General features: G+C 37.8%; 1 protein-coding gene across 14 annotated transcripts in view; it reads right to left on the reverse strand.

Moving 5' to 3' along the window:
* The window catches only part of SYNRG (synergin gamma), an 85,793-nt gene that overhangs the window by 32,899 nt on the left and 30,612 nt on the right, over window positions 1-22,282 (reverse strand). For 5 of the 14 annotated variants that reach the window (XM_059149718.1, XM_059149723.1, XM_059149722.1 and 2 more), the window contains exons 7-14: window positions 18,899-19,201; window positions 17,752-17,985; window positions 16,748-16,825; window positions 14,179-14,375; window positions 13,328-13,576; window positions 11,519-11,652; window positions 5,200-5,318; window positions 4,917-4,979 (exon numbers count right to left, since the gene is read on the reverse strand). In XM_059149718.1, the coding sequence (XP_059005701.1) occupies window positions 4,917-4,979; window positions 5,200-5,318; window positions 11,519-11,652; window positions 13,328-13,576; window positions 14,179-14,375; window positions 16,748-16,825; window positions 17,752-17,985; window positions 18,899-19,201 (1,377 nt within the window). The remainder of the gene's footprint in view (window positions 1-4,916; window positions 4,980-5,199; window positions 5,319-11,518; window positions 11,653-13,327; window positions 13,577-14,178; window positions 14,376-16,747; window positions 16,826-17,751; window positions 17,986-18,898; window positions 19,202-22,282) is intronic. The other 9 variants (XM_059149727.1, XM_059149730.1, XM_059149731.1 and 6 more) reach the window with 4 other exon arrangements.

Genomic DNA, 22,282 nt, shown 5'->3' on the forward strand with positions numbered 1-22,282 from the left:
ATTGGACACTCAACTGACTGCACCAACTTGGTGCCCCCTGCTAAGGACACATTTTATTTTACTTTTTAAAAAGATTTTATTTATTTAAGGACACATTTTAAAGTGGTAGTTTTTCTATACCCTACAAAAAATAAGCTAACCTCATGGAAAAAAAAATTCTGAGTACTTGGGCTATTCTCGAAATCAGCCATCCCACTAAACCAATCAGTGCTTGTTCTTATTTATTAAAATTTAGAGGCATTTAAATAAGTACCAACTGCATTATTAAAAATTTCAAAGGATAGGATTTAAACCTTATATTGTGCTACTCTGAGGAAGGATTTATTGAAAATTTTTTTGTTATCGTTTTTTAGAGAAAACAAGTACAATGAATTTTCAGTAAAAAATTAAATAGACTCAATTAGGATGCTGATAAAAATCTAGACCCATGATTCTATCTTTTTTTTTTAAGATTTTATTTACTTATTTGACTGAATGAGAGAGCAGGAGGGCACTAGTAGTGGAAGCAGCAGAGGAAGAGGGAGAAGAAGCAAGCTGCCTAATGAGCAGGGAGCTTACCCCTGGAGCCCAGGATCATTACCTGAGCGGAAGACAGTTGCTTAACCAACTGAGCCACCCAGGTGCCCCTAGACCCATGATTCTTTTTTTTTTTTTTTTTTTTTTTTTTTTTTTTTAAAGATTTTATTTATTTATTTGACAGAGAGAAATCACAAGTAGTCGGAGAGGCAGGCAGAGAGAGAGAGACGGAAGCAGGCTCCCTGCTGAGCAGAGAGCCCGACGCGGGACTCGATCCCAGGACCCTGAGATCATGACCCGAGCCGAAGGCAGCGGCTCAACCCACTGAGCCACCCAGGCGCCCTAGACCCATGATTCTAAATAGAGTTCCTTTATTATTAGAGTAACATTATCACTCATAAGTATGAGGTTAGGATGCAGATGATCTTAGTTTTTCTAGTGGTGTCTAAAGGTCTTCCCTAAAATCTACTAGGTTTACCAAATAATGAAAACCAAAAGATAAACCAAATATAAATATAGCTATACCAACATCACTTATTTGGAAATGTGAGTGCTATTTCTGGAAAGTTATAAACTAAAATAAAGGCTTTAATTTCTTTGTCCAGTTTAAAATTCTGTTTGTCCCTAAAAATGAGATATAGAAACAAATGAGCTATTAAAGTATACTTCAGAGGCGCCGGGGTGACTCAGTGGGTTAAAGCCTTTGCCTTCAGCTCGGGTCATGATCCTGGGGTCCTGGGATTGAGCCCCCCATCGGGCTCTCTGCTTGGCCGGGAGCCTGCTTCTCTTTCATCCCCTCCGTCTGCCTCTCTGCCTACTTGTGATCTCTCTCTGTCAAATAAATAAAATCTTAAAAAAAAAAAAAAACTGTATTTCAAACCAAAATCTAATTCTTAAAACTGTCATTAAAATAAAACAAACTTTAAATATATTGTGTTTGTAACATGATATATGCTTTGATATATCATAAGAAAGCATGGAAAAAAACAATGGAAGCTGATTTAATCAATTCACCAGCATAATTCACCAACACAAAGAAATCTACTTAATATTATCAGGGAAATTTTAGAAAGAGAGGAACAGCATTCAAAATTTCTGTATTTTATGTTTTTAAGACATATGACTAATAAAACTAAAGTCAATTTCACAAATTGACAGGAGAAGCATATGTAAAACTTAAAAAAAAAATCACCCACAATTTTGGATAAGTATGTTACCGATAATACTTGTATCATTTTTGTAAATGAAAATGTAACAAGCAGCCAATTTTGTCACAGTCTAAATTTTTGATGTGCTACTTTGAAATATCTGTGAAATTGACAAGTTTTGCTTTGTTATTTTTAAAAAGAAATCACCACAGCAAACTAAACTTACTGATGAATTGTAAATATTTTCATTAGAAATGGAAGCTGGGTGAAAGGTTCAAAAAGAAAGAAAAACAGGTGGGTTTATAAGCTCAAAAACAAAGGGAACTTTGGGGCAAATAAATTAGTTGCAACTTCCATATCAGAGGATACATTAATTCTCTGAATCCTCATAAATTCCCCTCTCTACTTGTCACTTTTTAGGCCCTGAAAACATTTCAAAAGAGGTCACTTGTTGCTAAAACTTCAATAAGAAGGGTCACTTCTCCATACAGAGTATTTTCCTCATCTCTTTAAATTTACAGTTTAAACTGTAGTAGTAGGAAAAAAGGAAATAATATTAATCTGTCACTTAGTAACCTATAAAAACCACAGTTCTGAACACAATACTACATGATTTTTCATAAATTCTATGATACTAACATACTTGATGCATTCAGGCCACTGTATGTATGTATCTGACAGAAAGAGAGAAATCACAAGTAGGCAAAGAGACAGGCAGAGAGGGGGAAGCAGGCTCTCTGCTAAGCAGAGTGCCTGACATGGGGCTTGATCCTAGGACCTTGAGATCATGACCTGAGCCGAAGGCAGAGGCTTAACCCACTGAGCCACCCAGGTGCCCCTGGGCCAATGTATTTTTAACGAGAACAGAATAAAATATATTCTCCTAAAATGAACAAAGAGTTGGCAGCTCTACCTGGAACTCTCTAACTCTGAGTTAAAGTTAATACAGGAATGAAAGCAAGCCAGCACACATGGCAGTAACAGTATGGGGTTCTGTTACTACAGTTCTCTAAGAGCAGCACGAAGGTACTGCTTCCATTCTGATGGCACCACTGTCTTTCCCAGGAACAGTACACCTATGATAAGATCTTTACTACCACCCTAAGCAAAGAACTCTGATATTAAACCTTGCTCTTTACTCCAAACTCACCTTGGCCTGAGAGGTAGGTGAGGAAAGCACTGCTGGGAGTCAAACCCAACTAACAAGCCCAAGTTCCTCTAGGGTTTTGCGGATTTTTTTTTTTTTTTTTTTTTTGCGTTTTAAAAAGATTTATTATTTTAGAGAAAGAGAGCATGTGACTGAGCAGGGGGAGAGGGAGACAGAATCCTGAAGTAGACTCCCGGCTGAGGGCAACCCCAGGACAGAGATTGTGACCTGAGCCAAATCAAGAGTTGGCCCTCAACAGACTGAAACACCCAGGTGCCCCAAGTTTCCTCTAAAGTTTATCTTTGTACTCCTAGTGCTTAACACAGGCACTGAGGAAAAAAGTTATTACATCCTAAAGGCTAGAATGAAACAAGGAAACACTTTTGGAACCTAACAGCTATAAGAGAGAGAATATTTTTAGAATTGGTGGGTTTCTCTTTTATAGATACTTAAATAGTACATTAAAAAATTTTTTTTAAAGATTTATTTTTGCAGGCGCCTGGATGACTCAGTGGGTTAAAGCCTCTGCCTTCAGCTCAGGTCATGATCCCAGGGTCATGGGATCGAACCTGGTATCGGGCTTTCTGCTCCAAGGGGAGCCTGCTTACTCCTCTCTCTCTCTCTCTCTCTGCCTACTTGTGATCTTTGTCTGTCACATAAATAAATAAAATCTTAAAAAAAAAAAGATTTATTTTTGCAACAGAGAGGGAGAGAGAGAGAGTACACAAGTGAGGCAGGGGACAGTAGAGGGAGAGGGAGGAGCAGGCTCCCTGCAGAGCAAAGAACCTGATGCCGGGCTCCATCCCAGCACTCTGGGACCATGACCTGGACAGAAGGCAGACACTTAAAAGACTGATCTACAGGCACCCTAAGAAGTACACTTATTCCTTGAACTTTCACACATACATTACCTTTCCTATTATCTCCTCTCACTTCCCCTGCCCACTCCCACCCTCTTGGACAGAAGGGTGAGAACAAATGATTATCAAAGAATGTTCCAAATTTGAGCACTCAGTACACAAACGTAGAATATGGATGGCACTGTACTCAGGAAGAAATCCTCCTGAGAGTATACAGATATCATAGCATGTGCAGCTAAACTTGGAAGGACATAATGGATTATGTCCATTATGGATTATCTATGGATTATCTAAACCCTACATATCAGGTTAGTTTTTAACCACAAATACAACTTCCAGTCTTTATACATATGGCTCTCAAACTATCATTCTATATTCCCTTCTACTCTAAGCCCATCTATAAATTCCTCTTATCTTATTAAATTATAGCCAATTCTGAAAATCTTAAAAAGACTGGTTGCTACTTTTGCATAGTCCACAGACTGAAAACAGTTCAAGTTCTTGTTAAACATTAAAATAAAGGAGACCAGTCAGAGCCCTCCATTTGATACAGAAGTCTAACTTGGCTTGAAGGCTTCCAGTGAAAGAGAACACACTAGATTCAAAAGAAATTGCCTCAGGGCGCCTGGGTAGCTCAGTGGGTTAAAGCCTCTGCCTGCAGCTCAGGTCATGATCCCAGGGTCAGGGGATAGAGCCCCAAATGGTGCCCCACATCGGGCTCCCTCCTCAGTGGGGGGTCTGCTTCCTCCTCTCTCTCTGCCTGCCCCTCTGCCTACTTGTGATCTCTGTCAAATAAATAAATAAAATCTTGAGAAAAAAAAAAGAAAAAAGAAATTGCCTCAATTGGGGGTTTGCCCTTAATTTTAGAAAATAATTTCCAATAGCTGAACCATATTTTGCTTCTTATAATTTGTAGTGGCACAAAGCCAAAAAATCCTCTTACACATAATATAACAAAGATATGTTCAGAAGTATCACTGAAAGAACCATGATTCACATACCTGTACCCCTGGGGCAAATAATACATTATATGTTAATAAAATAACTTAAAAATATCTTTTATTAAAAAACGAGGGGTACCTGGCTGGCTTAGAGGAACATGCAACTCTTGATCTTGGGGCCATGAGTTCAAGCCCCATGTAGAGATTACTTGTAATCTGTGTAGAGGTTACTTAAAATAAATAAATTAAAAAAAAAAAAAAAAACCCAGAAGTAATTTATCCATTTAAGGAATCAAAAGCTTACCTGAAGATTTACTCTCTGCTGTCTGTTCGAGTTCTCTGAAAGCACTGTATTTATCACCAGGCTCTGTGATGAAAAGACAAAAAGTCCATTAAGTTTAGGAATCTTTAAAAAAAAAAAAAAGTTTAGGAATCTTGATATTAAAACTCAAGGAAGTAAGTAAGGTAGATTGGATTAGTCATACATACTTGACACATGGTGTAAACATTTTATACATTTCTCACAAAAGGTCACCACTAAAATGGGTTTACCTTCATAGGTTTATGAATTGACAATGTGTTTTTACCTCCAAATGGAATAGTATTTTCAGAGGACTTCTCAGTTGCAATTCCTTTAAACACAGCATATTTATCCATCGAAGCTGATGCTTTAGTTCCAGGAAGTGGCATCAACAAAGAAGGGGCACTATAAGGGAAAATGAAATGTTTCTTAATGACAAGAACACTGAATCCTTCCCTTATCATCAAGTAGAAGCTTAGGATTGAAATGGTAAATAGGTACTACCTGGTTAAAACTCATGGCTCCTTGCTTTAAAAGTTAGAAACTATTTATATTCACCACAGAAGGGAGAACGCTCTTTTTTTTTTTTTTAAACATCCTTTTTTCTTGGAAAAATATACTGACACACCACCCATGTGATAATTCTTTGCTTGATTATCTGAAGAGGGGTCAGACCTACACTGACCATCTAATCATCTCCGTAAGCCACAAAAACAGTTGGAATGGCACTGGGAATAGATTCTCTTAGAATGATGACCTCCTAGAATTTTAACTTAAGGTCCGTAAAGTGGCAAAAGTGAACTGTTCCAAATATGTACACCCAATATTTTAGAGTAAATTCTGTTAACCTTAATGTAAATTATTCTTTGAAATGAGTTCAGACTGCAGAGGTAGAATAGTTAAGATAAACATCTGTTTATGAAATGTTCAGGCCAAGATGTAAATTGTTCTTATTTGATCTTACTGCATTGCTTACTGGCAGAAGTTCACACATCTGATAAGCAGCAGTAGAATTAATACAATTTACATTTTTACAAGGATCACATCAGCGCTTCCAGAAGCTATCTTTGTAGCAAAACAACATTCACTTAAAATTAGATAAAGATACTTTTGCCTGTGGACATATTTCTCGCTGGATGGAAAAATAGTGTAATGAGTACTATCTGTGTGGGTAATTCTTGGATGGCTTAAACACACACTATAAAAGCACTGCCCCCCCTTTTTTCTTATCACACCCAGACAGCTCCCTGGAAGAACAACTTTACATATGAATGACTACGTTCCACCACTAGTTTGTGTCATTCAATACCACACACACAAGTTATATAAATGGATTTCTATTGAGTTCTTTGCCCTGAAGCAAAAATCTTCCACAGTCATTTAAATAGTCTTATCAGCGGCCTACAAGCAAGGTAAAAAACCCAGCTCCCGCACGTGCATGCTAATGAAGGTCCACAGTGCTATAGGACTTAGTGCTATGAAATATTATAATTTCACACCTCTACCAAACAGCTGCAATGTATTTGATCTTGACAAACAGGTCATCATCTATACATTATAGGTGGATTTTTTAAGCTCCATAAACAATTAAACTACAACTCATTGAGCAGAATGTTACATATAAATAAAAGTAATTAATGCTTGAGGGGGAAAAAAATCACAAAGTTGAACAACCTATTTGTTTTTCTTGAACTGCCAACTTCAGTTACAGCCTTGTAAAGCCCACTGGTAAGATCTACTAAATATGACCTATAATTGATTTTTATTAATTTTAAAATTATTTTCAGGATTGGAAAAAAATAGAGGACCTTCAAGGTAATGAAATACTGATTGAAGTTAACAAAATAAAATTCCACTCAAAAAAAAAAAAAAACTTGCTGACTCAGACTGTAATATTTTGCATATTACAAATGAATAATTCATTTTAATTATCTGAAATTCTTAGGGGAAAAAAAAACCAAACTGTAATCACCATGACAGTGTTTAGGCCAATTACATAAAGTATTTATCTATTCCAAATATGAAAACTGTTATTTCTACTCTTTAATATTAGTGAAAGATACTCAGTGAGAGAGGTACATTCTTTTAATAAGACGAGGCATTCTGTTGAAAGATAAGACTTAGAATTTGGCCACCAAAAAAAAAAAGTATTTTGCTTTTTCTCCGTGTGTCCATTTGTTTTACACTCACTGCATGTGGCTGTCATTGATGATTTTACTGAGTTGCTTACCCTGTTAAATGCAAGCCTGCTAAACAGGCTTGAGTCATGGAAACTTAATCAAGGCAAAAGGGCCCACAGTGACCACCTGGCCGAGTAGAGACAAGCCCTCTGCTGAAAACATCCACAGGCCCTAACAGACCAATGGGCTATTTGGCAACATCACTAAATAGGGAAAATTCCATTTGTGGCTACACTACCCCACCTTCCCCCTTCAAAAATAGCTCCCATGGGGAGCCTGGGTGGCTCAGTGGTTTAAAGCCTCTGCCTTCGGCTCTGGTGGTGATCCCAGAGTCCTGGGATAGAGTGCCCCCCCCCCCCCCGCCCCCACGGCAGGCTCTCTGCTCAGCGGGGAGCCTGTTGCTCCTCTCTGCCTGCCTCTCTGTCTACTTGTGATCTCTGTCAAATAATAAATAAAAATCTTTTAAAAAATTAAAAAAAAAACCCATAAATAAAAACAGCTCCTATCCACTGCCTGGTGGTCTCTCCTTTGCACTCCAGCCTGCTGCTCCCTTGCAGTGTATTCAATAAATTCTATTTCCTTTGTTCTGCCTGGGGGGAATCCTTTCACCCCCCGTACACTGGCCTCCACCTGATTATCACCTCACATTTGGGGACACCCCAACCCCAATATGATCGGACAGACACCACACTAAATACTGTCACTTAAAAAGTAAAATGAGGCTAACCAATTCAAAACCCCTCCACCTTAATCCTTTTTGAACTCTTTTATCCTTGGTCTGTGGTGTTTCCTGTTCCAGGCTCCCCAGTGCTGGCTCACAGTTAAGTATTTTGGGAATGGATAAATGAACGACACTGCTGACTTCCACATTCCCTTTCATGCTGATTCAAGTGCTATTTCTCCTCTGACACTCAGTTCGACACTGAGTCTGACCAATTTCTCAAGCGCACACTTTTCAGTGCCTGACTCTAAACCCAGAGTACTTTCATCATCTCATCATAGGATTACTATGGCAGTTGAATTTACCCCACACAGTAGCCGGGATCCCTTTCCTCAGGCCACTTCTTATCTCTAAAATACTTTACAAATTACGTCATAAATCATAAGCCATCCCACATTGGTGCTGCCCTTAACTGAGATTTTTTTTTTTTTTTTTCACAGACTAACAGGAGTCTCCACCCCAGCCTACTTCTAACACCTTACTTGGCTTTTCATCTTCTCGGACAAATAATGCCCATTTTTTGCTTAAAAGTGCTGCCCAAGGGGTGTCTGGGTAGTTCAATCCTTTAAGAGTCCAAGTCTTGGTCTTAGCTCAGGTCTTGGTCTCAGGGTCCTGAGATCAAGTCCTGTGATGGGCTCCACACTGGGTATGGAGCCTGTTTAAAAAAAAAAAAAAAAATGCTCACCTAGCCTTAGCCATTTATATCATCATTTAACAAACAACCCTTTAAAATAAACTCATAATATGGAATATAAATCATAAACTAGGGAATTCATTATACAGGTACACACACACACAAAAAAAGACTGAAGGACCAATTCTAAGAGAATTTTTTATCAGATATAATAAATACCCAGATAAAACTCAGCTTCTTTATAGCAGGAACTGCATTTTCTGCTTTTATAGTTCTGGTGCCTACCCCAATGTCTGGCATATAGCAGATGGTAAGTAAATGTTTTTCAATGTGTAAATAAACAATGAGTGTGGATTCTTAGACATGAGCAAAATGTTTTCATGTAAGCATGGAAGTAATCAAGTCAGAACTGAAAAAAAAAAAAAAGCCTACAGAGTATGACTGTGTATGAAAGTAAACTATTATGTGGAGATAATGCCACACAAAATTGCTAATATCCCATGAATCTTGGACTAGGCCAACATCTTAAAGCTTTCTATGCCCAAACTTCAACTTCACCCACTAAGGGTTTTTTTTCTTTCCCCGGAGGAGTAAACCACTAATTTGGTTTATAACCTACATACTGCAACACCTTCATTCAATAATCCTTTATTTATTTATTTTTTTAAAGATTTTATTTATTTATTTGACAGACAGAGATTACAAGTAGGCAGAGAGGCAGGCAGAGAGGAGGAAGCAGACTCTCTGCTGAGCAGAGAGCCTGATGCGGGGCTCGATCCCAGGACCCTGGGATCATGACCTGAGCCGAGGGAAGAGGCTTTAACCCACTGAGCCACCCAGGTGCCCCAATAATCCTTTATTAATTACATAATATTGCTAGGGACTACAAATATTGCCAGGAAAGACCTTCATCAAGTACAATAGCCTAGTAAGGGAAACAGATAAACCAGTCATCGGGGCCCAGACATCTATGAGGCACCAGGGCAGTAAAGAGGGAGGGCCCTCATCTTTGAGGTGCCAACTGATGCAGAGAGGTTAGTAAACACTTCCTATGTTAAACTGATTTTTGAAGTAGAACCAGAAAGAACTCTTGAGAGAATTTCAGATTGAAGAAGGGTAAAGGTCAGAAACCTGAAAAAGTACGGTCAGTGCAGAGTCCTCATGGCACGGCTGGAGCATAAGCTGTGGGGGAAGAGCAACGGTCGAGAGGACAGGCAGGGGCAAGAGCACATCCAGCCTTTTTCCATGCCAAGCAGAGCTGACAGAGTTGGTGGTGGTAGAGGAGAGAGCATGGAACTAAAGATAAAGGACATGTTTCTGATTTGGTGACTGGATATGGTGACCTGATTCACCAAGGAAGGGAACAGTGATTTTTAACACATTTTTATTTAGCTTTGAGTAGGAAAACACTGAATCTAATGTTATGCAGGTAACAGCAGATGCCCTGGGTCATTCAGGTAGGTTCTAGAGAGTAGAGCATATATATTTTGTTTGAAGGAAGAGACAGGAAAAAGAAGTATTATTATGTATCTATTGGTTAACTGTGTGCCACTGTAGTGGGTTTGGAAATCACTGTTATTTTATAGTCCCACCCTTCAAATGTTTCTCCTCTGTGGCACTTATGGTTACCTGACAAATTCTTAAAATCAGGATAATAATTCTTTTCCAAATCTGTTTTTTAAATTTTTAAAAAAGATTTTATTTATTTATTTGAGAGAGAAAGAGAGACAGCCAGAGGCGGAAACATAAGCAGGGGAAGTAGAAGAGGGAGAAGCAGGCTTCCCATTGAGCAAGGAGCCTGATGTGGGGCTCGATTCCAGGACCCTGCAATCATGACCTGAGCCGGAGACAGACATTTAACAACTGAGCCACCCAGGCACCCCTCTTTTCTTAATTTGTAGTTACCTACAAAGCCTATCCCTTAGTTCTTGTTACAGTGTATACGCAGGAAGCATTAAGAGATAATCAATTGGTTAAAATGGAAAAGATAAATGATACTGCATAAACAGGAACGTAAGAGAAATGGTAAACGTATCCAAACAGAAACAAGTTCCAAAAATAACCAGAGAAATTCCTAACTGCTTGCTCAAAGTCTGGTATATTCTACTCTATGGAAGAAGTAGTATCTAAAAACTTTTTTTTTTTTAAGGTTTTATATATTTGAGAGAAAGAGAGAGAGAACAAGGAGGGTGAGAGGGAGAAGAAGCAGACAACCTTCTGAGCAGGGAGCCCAATGCCACCCAGGCACCCCTAAAAACTTTTAAAAAATAATGGAAAGGTGCTGGCAACATATTGAGTCAGTTACCATAACCTAAAAGTGAAGCTAGTACACAAGCATTACAGAAACAGTTATGTAACTATATATGCAAAAAAATGAACAGAAATCTGAAGGCCTAAAAGTCACTGATATCAAACATAAAGGAGAAATGAATAAATAATCACATTTAGATTTCTGAATTATTATTTCTGTGGAAAATCAACAGCATGTTATACTGTAAAAATATCATGTTATGTGGCCCTGTCTAAAAAACTTTTCAACAGCCAACGACTTGCTTCTGATAAGAGAACATGAAGTCATCACCATACAGGTACACTCGGCTATAATCAGGTTTATTTTTATAATCAGGTTTATAAATTTTACTTTTTTAAAAGATTTTATTTATTTGAAAGACAGAGATCACAAGTAGGCAGAGAGGCAGTCAGAGAAAGAGAGGAGGAAGCAGGCTTCCCGCTGAGCAGAGAGCCTGATGATGCGATGCGATGCAGGGCTCAATCCAAGGACCCTGAGATCATGACCTGAGCTGAAGGCAGGCGCCCCTGTAATCAGGCTTATAGCACAGGCAAAGAAAAAAATATTGGCAAGTGGTGTGTACTAGGAGGAAATGGTAGTGCTAAAGTTTTGGGTGGACAATGTGGAGAAAAATTTCAAGGGTAAAACAATAATAAAGAGAGAATAATCAAGGAAAGCACGAGAGTAAGAAGTCTTAACTTTCTTACATAGGCTTCTCACTATAGATGCCCCTTTCTCAATTATTAGACACAATGTTAACTATATCCAACTGTTTTTTACCTGTTTCCATGCTGGGAATTACTTGTTTTTGAAGAAGCAGGCAACTCCTGGAAATCAGTGAATGAGTCATCAAGGGAGCCTGACTTAGAAGCATCTTGAAAATCCTGGAAGTCGTCTTCTTCTGGTTTTACCACCTACGTTTATAGAGGACATTTAAATAGAGAGATTGAATTGATACAAGAGTAAATAACAAATTTACAACTGTCAAACTCAAAAACTACCTTTTAAATCTCCCAGTTTAGGTACCTAAATTAGGTAAGCATGACTATCTAATTTTAGAAGAACACACTTTAGATATAACACAACTCCAGTATCCAAAGCAAGAATCTGTCTTGTATTTTTTTATTGCGGGGGCAGGGTGGGGTGGTGGGAGGGTCAAAGGGAGAGGGAGAGAGACAGAATCTTAAGCAGACTTCACCCCCAGTGTGGAGCCTGACACATGGCTCAATCTCACCCATAAAATCACGACTTGAGCCAAAATCGAGTCAGAAGCTTAACTGACTAAGCCACCCAGGTACCCCCGTCCTGTATTTTTAGATACAAGACAAGAACTAACTTTCTGGCAAACGAACTAATCTACACAATTTTAAAATAGCTGAATCATATGTGCTATGAAGTGTGTAAACCTGGCGATTCAAAGACCTGTACCCCTGGGGCTAATAATACATTATATGTTAATAAAAAAAATTATAAAAACAGCTAAATCACATTTATTACTGAGAATCTGCCATCTTTAAAAAACATTTTATACATGATGTGAATTACAAAAGTGATACAAGCTTGATATAATCCATTAAAATATGTATAAAATCAACAATGAACACTGACTCCTAATCACATGCTCTGAAAGTTAAGAACTGTGAACAGTTCACTTGTTTTACAGAAAAATGAGCTTATACTACAATTATAACGTGGACATTTTTTGCATGTTGTACATGTAGTAGTTCATTCATTTTAATGATAAAATAGTTTACCACTATATGGATGAAGCCAAATTTATTTAACCTTCCTTCCTCTGAGGGACATTTAGTTATTTCTAACTTTTTACTCTAACAAACAATGCTGTGAAAAATATCCTTGCATATTTTTGTTCATCTGAGTTACTATTTCTTTTTTTTTTTTTTTAAAGATTTTATTTATTTATTTGACAGACAGAGATTACAAGTAAGCAGAGAGAGAGGAGGAAGCAGGCTCCCTGCTAAGCAGAGAGCCCGATGTGGGGCTCGATCCCAGGACGCTGGGATCATGACCTGAGCCGAAGGCAGAGGCTTCAACCCACTGAGCCACCCAGGTGCCCCTGAGTTATTATTTCTATGGGACAGATTCCTAACAGTGTGACTGCGAGGTCAGAAAATACAGACATTTATAATTTGGGTAGCTATTGCCAAACCTGCCTTCCAAGAAGGCTGTACCAGCAAACCATTTTCCCTGACACTATTATGTTTTCTAAACTTTTTGCTAATCTGAGAAGTGAAAAATAAATGGAAACATTTGAATTTCAGGTTTAGTAGCTCTTCCAAAAGACACAGTCTAGGAATTTAGTTAACCTCATTAAGCTTGATGTTTAAAATGAATATACTAAAAAGAACTATATAAACTTTTAGCCAAAATTCAAATCCCTTAAGGTGCAAGAAATTTCTTCATTTTTTTAAAACAATGAGAAATTAAATTTTGTATTGTTTTACTACTGTTTAATTTTCACCTCCAGTGTCCATTATAATACAACAATCTTCTCTGCATCCTTGGAAAAAAAGCTGTCCAGATTCACCTTCAGGGATTATTTGGAATATACACAGCTTCTCCACTTACCTGATTTGCAGGGTAAGATGACATGAAGCCACTAGAAGCCTGGGCTGCAGCTCCCCCAACTGGTCCAACAAGGTTAATGCCCATAACTGGCTGTCCGAGGTTGAGGGGTATGGAGCCTGCAGGGCCTGAAGACATCCCAGTTGGCTGACTCACCCCAGTAGGCAAAGTCATAGGAAAGCCACTTAAAGTTGGAATAGGAGCGGCTGGAAATTGACTTAAAGCATCAGGACTCATGGCAGGAACACCCCTCTATACAGAATAGAAGGAAAATGGGAACATTTTAGGGGATTGCAAACCACATACAATCTAAATTCAGCAAAGGGAGACCTAAATATACAAGTAGTTCTGAAAGCTTTCCAACCGGGAGTTCCAAAACTCATGAATTTGATACAAGAAAATAACTTACAAGGTCATGTAAACCTAGTATCAGGCAAAGAAATGGTTAACACAGCTCAATGGTGACACTGTACTCTCTGACAAGTTCAGATGATTCATTATAATCGAATCATTTAAAATGATTTTGTATTATGAGAAAAACTGCTACCAGATCAAGAATACTTTATATTTAAGGAATTTTAAACAAGGCCTTCAAAAACAAGAAGCGTAATTTCATCTATTACTGAATAACTTTCAAGTTCAGAAAGGGTACAGTTAGATCAGAGAATGTTAATACACTAAACAGTCTTTAAACAAAGGAATATACTGCTAGAATGTGCATATAAAACTATACATTTTGAAGTACTGTATCCTAAAAATAATCTAAATTTTGACATACAGGAAGTTCTTCAACATTGTAGTCAATAGGATTTATATTGAAAAGTTTTTGCTCTAACTTAAGAAACAACATCTACCTGTGTTACCGCTATCATGGCGAGAACAGTATAAAGCTCTTCCTTAGTCAGTCTGCCAGGTGTAGTTCGATTAGCTAAGGCCCATATCTGTCCAAGAGTTTCCCTGGGAAGTCCAGACGACATCAGAATGGGATAAAGTTTAGCAGTATCTATTCCAGTTGGAGTCATTGTGATTTCTAAAATTTTCTTATAGGCATCTATCAAGGGAAAGACCAGATTACAAATGTAAACATATTAACGGTGACTGCTCTTGGTTGCCCTTGTTGCTGACACAAGAATAATCCTTAGTCAAACTGCTTTAACAGAACCGAAGCCATGTCAGGGTTTGAACTGCTGTAAAGATTATTCAAGCAGAAATATCCAACATAAAAAGAGAGTCTGCAGCTTAGAAGACAGGTTGGAACTTGGTCCCAAAGATGAAGATTTGGGGCTAAGAGTCAGAGAAAGTCTTAGTGCTCAAGAGAAGACAGTAACGATACTAAGACAGAGGCAGTATCAACAGAGCTGTAGAGTAATGGTGGTGGGAAGAGTCTGAAAATAGCAGAGGGGAGGCGAGAACTATACCAGTACCACCTGTCTCCTCCCCCAGTGGGTTAGAGGCTCTGAGCAAAAACAGCACTGGGTAAGGTACTACGGGAATAGAGCCTTCAGAGAAAGCAACTTTCAGTTAAGTTGATAGAGCAGAATACATGTTTGAAAAAAAAGGGATGGGAGGGCTCAGTGGGTTGGGGCCTCTGCCTTTGGCTTGGGTTGTGGTCCGAAGCTCCTGGGATCCAGTCTAGTTTCAGCTCTCTGCTCAGCAGGGATCCTGTTTCTTCCTCTCTCTCTCTCTGCCTGCCTCTCTGCCTACTTGTGATCTCTTTCTGTCAAATAAATAAATAAATCTTCTTAAAAAATAAATAAATAAAAAAGAAAAAAGGGAAGGGATTGCTGAGGAATTTTTCCACAACAAATGGGGTTTCCAAAGGACAAAATGAGAAAGGTTCTTAGAGATGAGGTTGCCATATAAAATAAAGGATGTTAATATCACACGGGACATACTTTTATACTAAACAGTTATTTAGTATTTATCTGAAATTCAAAATTGAATGGATGTTGTATATGATATTTGCTAAATCTGGCAATCCTACTTAAGAGGCATTTTGGAGGATGACAGTGGGTAGGGCTAAGGCAGACAGAAAAAAAAAATGTTTAAAGCAAAAAATTTATATCCAGGATTTAAATATGGATTATAGGTTAGTAGGCTGGCTATAAAAAACACATATTTTGGCTAGGAAATAATGTGTGCATGTATGTTTGGAAGGAGGGAGAAAGAAATACAAGCTGGCAGAAAATGGAAGGAACTCAAAATATACTGGATCTGGGTTCTGTTTGTTTGGCTTGAACACAGAGAGGAAGAAGATGCAGATTGTCTAATGGGCACTTGGAAGAAAACCTACTTTTATGCAGTTTTCAGGGATTGGCAAAATAGAGCAAATCACACATGTTACAATATATTAAGACCCATTAACACATGCTGCTATAATCGTCATTACTGTGGGTGCATCAGCCACAGCTCAATAGAGTTATTTCCTCATAGCAACTGAATGCAATCACAACATATGCACCTAAGGGTTTTTTTTTTTTTTTGCTCAGCAGTAAAAATATACCTAAAGTAAAAAGTAAACACCACCTTCCAATGTTGAAAAAAATGCCAGTTGGTCTTTTAGTTCACATTTAAGAAAAAAGATTATTTATTTATTTATTTGACACAGAGATGCAGCAGCAAGAGAGGGAACACAAGCAGGGGGAGTGGGATGGGAGAGAAAGAAGTAGGCTCCCTGCTGCAGGGCTCTGATGCAGGGGAGCCTGATGCAGGGCTCTACCCCAGGACCCTGGGATCATGATCTGAGCCAAAGGCAGACGCTTAACAACTAAGCTACCCAGGCGCCCCTTCATATAATATCATATATCATAAGACAAATATACTTTAAAATATAAAATCACCATGAGTTCAGAAAATTACATTAAATGTATTAGTACTACTTTTTTTTTTTTTTTTTTAAAGATTTTATACATTTATTTGAGAGACAAAGAGAGCACAAGCAGGGGGAGCAGCAGAAAAGAGGAAGCAGCAGCCTCCCCACTGAACACTGAGCCTGACGTGGGACTCAGTCCCAGGACCCTGGGATCATGACTTGAGCCGAAAGCAGACACTTAACCAACTGGGCCACCCAGGCACCCTTATTGGTACTATTCTTGAGAGGTTATTAATAATCTATGAAATAAAAATATCTTTTAAAGCATGATAAATCTAAGCAAAGCTTTTAGAAATAAAAGTCTATGATGGTCAATAAAATATTAATGCAAAACATTTCTCCCACATTTATATAGCTATTTTACATATAAGGCTATCTTAAACATCAGATCTTTTAAATTTTCTGTACTTTTTCAGAAAAAAATAAACAAGAAAAATATTAAAATTCCTTCTGCATATTTTGTAACCACAAGAGTAAATATCCACAACTCTGTTTTCAACACTTAAAGTAAAATATCCAGATGGGAATGCTGGACAAAGCAGCTTTCTTACCTGGAACCAAACTCTCATTGCAAATCCAAGGAGGCATTCTGGGCTGAACGGGATCCTGTGAGGGAAATACTCCCACACCTAGGAGATAAGAGACGTTATTTAACGTACCTAACAATCCATGCAGAAGATGGGGAAACTGCCCTGAGTCACCCTTTTATATAAGAAGAGTGCTGGCCGAAGATACTAAAAAAAAGTCACCAATACGATTAAAAGATTTGGTTTCTAAACAACTCTTGTACATTAACTATGTCCTAAAGAGAAAGCAAAAAAAACTAAGATGTACCAAACCAATATTCTGAATCACAGGAGGCTTGCAACATTTCACATGTATTATAAATTAAAGGAGAAAACATAACATCTGGTAGTTTAAAAATTACACACGTGAAAAAAATGTAATTGCTCAAGCTCTCCTTGCAGCTTTTAATAATATTTCTTTGCAAAGTCTGATTTTTTTTTACCTGAATATGATGACACTGCTGCCTTAGATGTATAGGATTTTTAATTTTTATTTTGTTCAGAAAAATCCTCTAAAAGTTTGTCTCCTAGGCCACGCAAATTCTAATTCATCTCTACAAGCTGAGTTTATAAAAACTTGGATTTTTTTAGACAGCAGTGTGCATGGTTTATTTCAGAGAAACAAAACTATTTCTCATTGGTGACTTTTCCAGTTAAATTTTAACTTTCAACCTTTATGGAAGAACAGAAAGTGTAAGACGGGAAAAAGAGTTTTTATAAAATAAAAGGAAAAGAAATTTAAAATGAGGAAGGATTCTGATTTTGAAAAACTGGTTATCACAAAATTTTTAAAAGGAATAACTGTGCCAAAAGAATTCAGAGCAAAATCGTAGGGGTTAACTGGAGAAAGGAATGCATTAGAAGTATTTTAAGCAAAATACTGATTAGCAAAATCAAGCAGCATTCATTTGAAGATTAATGCTTAAGGTGTTAGCATTTGAGCGATATTTGGTTAAATCAACTTTTTGCTGAATATTTCATGAGCTCACCACTCTCTTCAATGGACAGGTTTTGGTCTGAAGTCTTTTCTGCCTCTGTAGTGGTGGTACCACTTACACATCCATCTACAGCACCCCCGTTTTTGGTCGTTAAACTGGGATGGTTCTTACTGGAACCTGGGCCTAGGGCTTTGTGCCCAACTTCAGAGGTATTTAATTTAATTTGTTCCTGCCCAGACGTACTTATATCACAAGATACGAGGAGCTTCTCCTCCAAGGAAGGGCCTAAACAAACAGCACGAAGGGTTAATTTGTATATAACTGCAAATTTGTTTTCAACCATCCATTTCCATCCCCAGATTCTCAAGGGTAGGCCCTGCCACACATAGTGTAAATTTTGAAATAATTCAATCACTACACATTTGTATAGGACCTGAAAGACTTTAGAGCTTTTTAGAGAACTTAAATATCATTACCTACTTCAGTTCTCAAGAATTCTATGGGCTGGCAGGTAGAATGGTAGAGTGGAAGGGGTGCTACTTCTGGAGACCTACACAAGATAGAGACACTTCTACTCACTACTAGGGGGCCCCTGGCCAATCATGTCATCTCTGGGTGTGTTTCTACATCTGCCTATTGAGGAAGTTTGGACTAAGTATATGTCTGCTAGGATCTATGTCTCAGAAATGAAGGTTTAACTGTCCCCACCCTCCCCATCTTTTCACAAGTGCTAAACTAAGGTAGGTTTAAAGATTTGTCCAAGGACACACTGACAATAAATAAGGAACCCAGGCTTCTGACCCCCAAGTGCTCTACCACTGAACCAGAGAGAACACTTTCTAAAGTGAAAGTAACTTCACTTTCATTTTAGAAAGTGAAATATTCTAATATTGGTGATTTTCTCAATATTGGCGATTTTCTCAAACAAGAGTACTCTGTAGAAATCTATTTGTTTTTAAAGTTCAAAGATGGTTTAAATAGCTCCTTATTTAAGAGCAAGGGTTTTAAAACATTTTTCTAGAATGTGAGGCCCCCAGAATTAAAAAATCTAGATTCTTATTTTAGTGAATTTGAGTAGTAGTCATACATTCAGGTACATGTTTCTTTACCAACAACAGTGTATCATTTTACTTACATAAGAGAAATAAATTACCCAAGATTATCTTAAGAATGGTTCCATTAATATTCTAGGAGTTACCTGCTTTCTGTACATTGTATGAGGCTGCAGCAGTAGAGAAAGAAGGAATTTGCCCAGGGACACCATGTAAGGCAAAAGACACTGGAATCTGACCTGGAGGGAGAGGCTGTGCTCCAGCCTTCTGTGTATGCAACTGGCCAAGTGGGGTGGTGGGATGGAAAGACTGAAAAGGCTGGGAAGTGGAAGAAGGACCACATGTGGGCACTTCAACAGGCCCCTGCATAAAGTCACTGAATTCTTCTTCATCAAGAAAGGCAGATGATGGGGAGACAGTTTTAGTAGAATGAGATGATGTGGGATAATCTGCAAAATGGAAAATGGCAATGAAACACACGGAAATGAAAATCAACAAGGAAAAAAGAAATTAAGATGTAGTACAATTCCAAAAGAATATACTGAAACATGAATAGCAGAGGTGAACAAGAACTAACATGCAACGAGAGTCAAATGGAATTATTAAATGAATGAAAAACACTTCGATGTCTATTTACACACAATTTTTTTCTTTCAAAAAGCAATTTTATAGGTATTTCACATTTTGTTCAAAAACAAAAAAATTTAAACTCAAAATTCCCTTCCTTCTTTTATTAGGTTCATACCAGTTTTGTCCCCGAGACCACTAACAGTTTACATCAAAGTGGTGATGACTTTTGACACCCAAGTCAGTTGTTTGGATAATATTTCTCACACCAGTATGTGCCACATTTTAGAGAACCTACCTCCTTCATGCTGCTGAATACATTCTGGACAGATATGTACTCTGATGATTAAATTTCATTATGCCAGTTAGAAACAATGCATAATACATTCTTGTCATCTTAAATATACCACGCCTAACCCATATACTTTGCATACATAGTTCACGTCAGTGAAGTTACCACTTGAGGAATGAAAATTACAGAACATTGTAAACAAAATACTGAGGTGGTACCGTAAAAAGCCAAAATCAGGACACCATAAAGTGCTAAGTCAAACAACTCAAAGGTCAATTTAAGATGATAAACCCCAACTGAGGACTATGTTTAAAAGATCTTTGGCTCTAAAGTCTATACATCATTGCAGCTCTTTACTGTTAAATGTGAGGTTTACTTATGTAATAAGCCTTGCCTATAGGGACTTCATTTAATAATATTGGTTTTGCATCTTCACATTCTTTTTTCAAAATCCAAAAAATTTATTTTAAATAAATCAACTTTTAAAAACTAGAGTCACACACAGATACACAGATGAAGGTAAGTAACATCAGCCCTGACTATCTCTAGCTTTGCCCATCCATCATCCACAGCCAGCTTCAAACTGAACCATGTGCCTCTCAACCGGCCTTTTTTGTTGTTGAGGTATGGCTAATATATATTATATAGTTTATAATTGTATAGTTATAACTACATATATAACTACATAGTTAACATATAACTACATAGTTATACAGGTAGTTATAACTATATAGTTACATAGTTTCAGGTGTACAACACAGTGATTCCATAATAGTATATACACTGTGAGATGATCACCACAATAAGTCTAACTACCATTTGTCACCAGTTACAAAAAAATTTTTTTCTCTTAATGAGAACTTTTTTTAAAAAATATTTTTCATTATTTATTTGACAGACAAAGATCACAAGTAGGCAGAGAGGCAGCCAGAGAGAGAGGAGGAAGCAGGCTCCCCGCCGAGCAGAGACTGCAATGCGGGGCTCAATCCCAGGACCCTAAGATCATGACCTGAGCTGAAGGCAGAGGCTTTAACCCAGTGAGCCACCCAGGCCCCTCTTAATGAGAATTCTAAGCCAACTTTCAAATATGCACTATATATTGACTGTAGTCCTCACGCTGAAGTTTGAACCTCTTGACCACCTTCACCAATTTCACCCACCTCCCATTTTCCTCCGTCAATTACCATTCTATTCTCCTTCTTTTATTTTGTTTTTCAGGTTCCAGGCACAAGTGAAATCATATGGTATTTGTCTTTCTCTGACTTATTTCACTTAGCCTAATACCCTCAAGGTCCATCCATGTTTTTGCCAATGGCAAGATTCCATTCTTCTTTATGGCTGAGTAGTAGTCAGCCATATCTTCTTTACCAATTCATCCATCAATGCACACTTAGGTTACTTCCATACCTTGGCTATTTTTAATAATGCTACAATGAACATGGGGTGTGTATATATTTTATGAGTTAGTGTTCTTATTTTCTTTGGATAAACACCCAGTAGTGGAACTGCTGGATCATACGGTAGCTCTATTTTAAATTTTTTGAGGAATCTTCAGTTTTCCACAGTGGCTGTACCAACCTACATTCCCACCAACAAGGCATGAGGGTTCTCTTTTTCCCACATCCTTGCCAACATTATTGTTTCTTGTCTTTTTTTATAATAGTCATTCTAACAGGTGTTAGGTGGTATCTCATTATAGTTTGCAATGTGATTTGCATTTCCCTAATGATTAGTGATGTTGGGCATCTTTTCATGTGCCTGTGGACCATTTTGTTTGTCTTCTTAGGCAAAATGTCTATTCAGATCCTCTGCCCATTTTTTCTCATCAGATTTTTGTTGTTGTTGTTATTGAGCTGTATGAGTTCTTTGTATATTTTGAATATCAACCCTTATGGATATATGATTTGCAAATATTTTCTCCCATTCAGTTGGTTGCCTTTTCATTTCGTTGATGGTTCCCTCTGCTATGCAGAAACATTTTAGCTTGATGTTGTTACACTTGTTTATTTTTCTTTTGTTGCCTTTGATTTTGGAATCAGATCCAAAAAAATCACTGCCAAAACTAATGTTGAAAGTTTACCACCTATGTTTTCTTCTAAGAGTCTTATGGTTTCAGGTCTTACATTCAAGTCTTCAATCCATTTTGAGTTAATTTTTGTGTATAAGACAGTAATCTGGATTCATTCTTTTGCATGTGGCTGTTCAGTTTTCCCAACACCATTTATTGAACAGACTGTCTTTTTCTCACTGTGTACTCTTGCTTCCTTTGTCATAAATTAATTGACCATATATGTTGGATTTATTTCTGGACTCTCTATTCTGTTCCACTGATCTATGTTTCTGTTTCTATGCTAGTATCATATTGTTTTGATTACTACAGCTCTGTGATATACTTTGAAAATCAGGGTATGTCATGCCTTCAGCTTTCTTCTTTCTTCTTCTTTTTTTTTAGATTTAAAAAAAAATTTGTTTGACAAAGAGAGAGATCACAAGTAGGCAGAAAGGCAGGTGGATGCCGGGGGAAGCAGGCTGCCTGCTGAGCAGAGAGCCCAATGCTGGGCTCCATCCCAGGATCCTGGGATCATGACCCAAGCCAAAGGCAGAGGCTTTAACCCGCTGAGCCACCCAGGTGCTCCCGATTTCTTCTTTCTTAAGACCACTTTGGCTCTCT

This window comes from Mustela lutreola, chromosome 15, assembly GCF_030435805.1.
Source record: "Mustela lutreola isolate mMusLut2 chromosome 15, mMusLut2.pri, whole genome shotgun sequence".
In the NCBI taxonomy this organism is placed as follows: Eukaryota; Metazoa; Chordata; class Mammalia; order Carnivora; family Mustelidae; genus Mustela; species Mustela lutreola.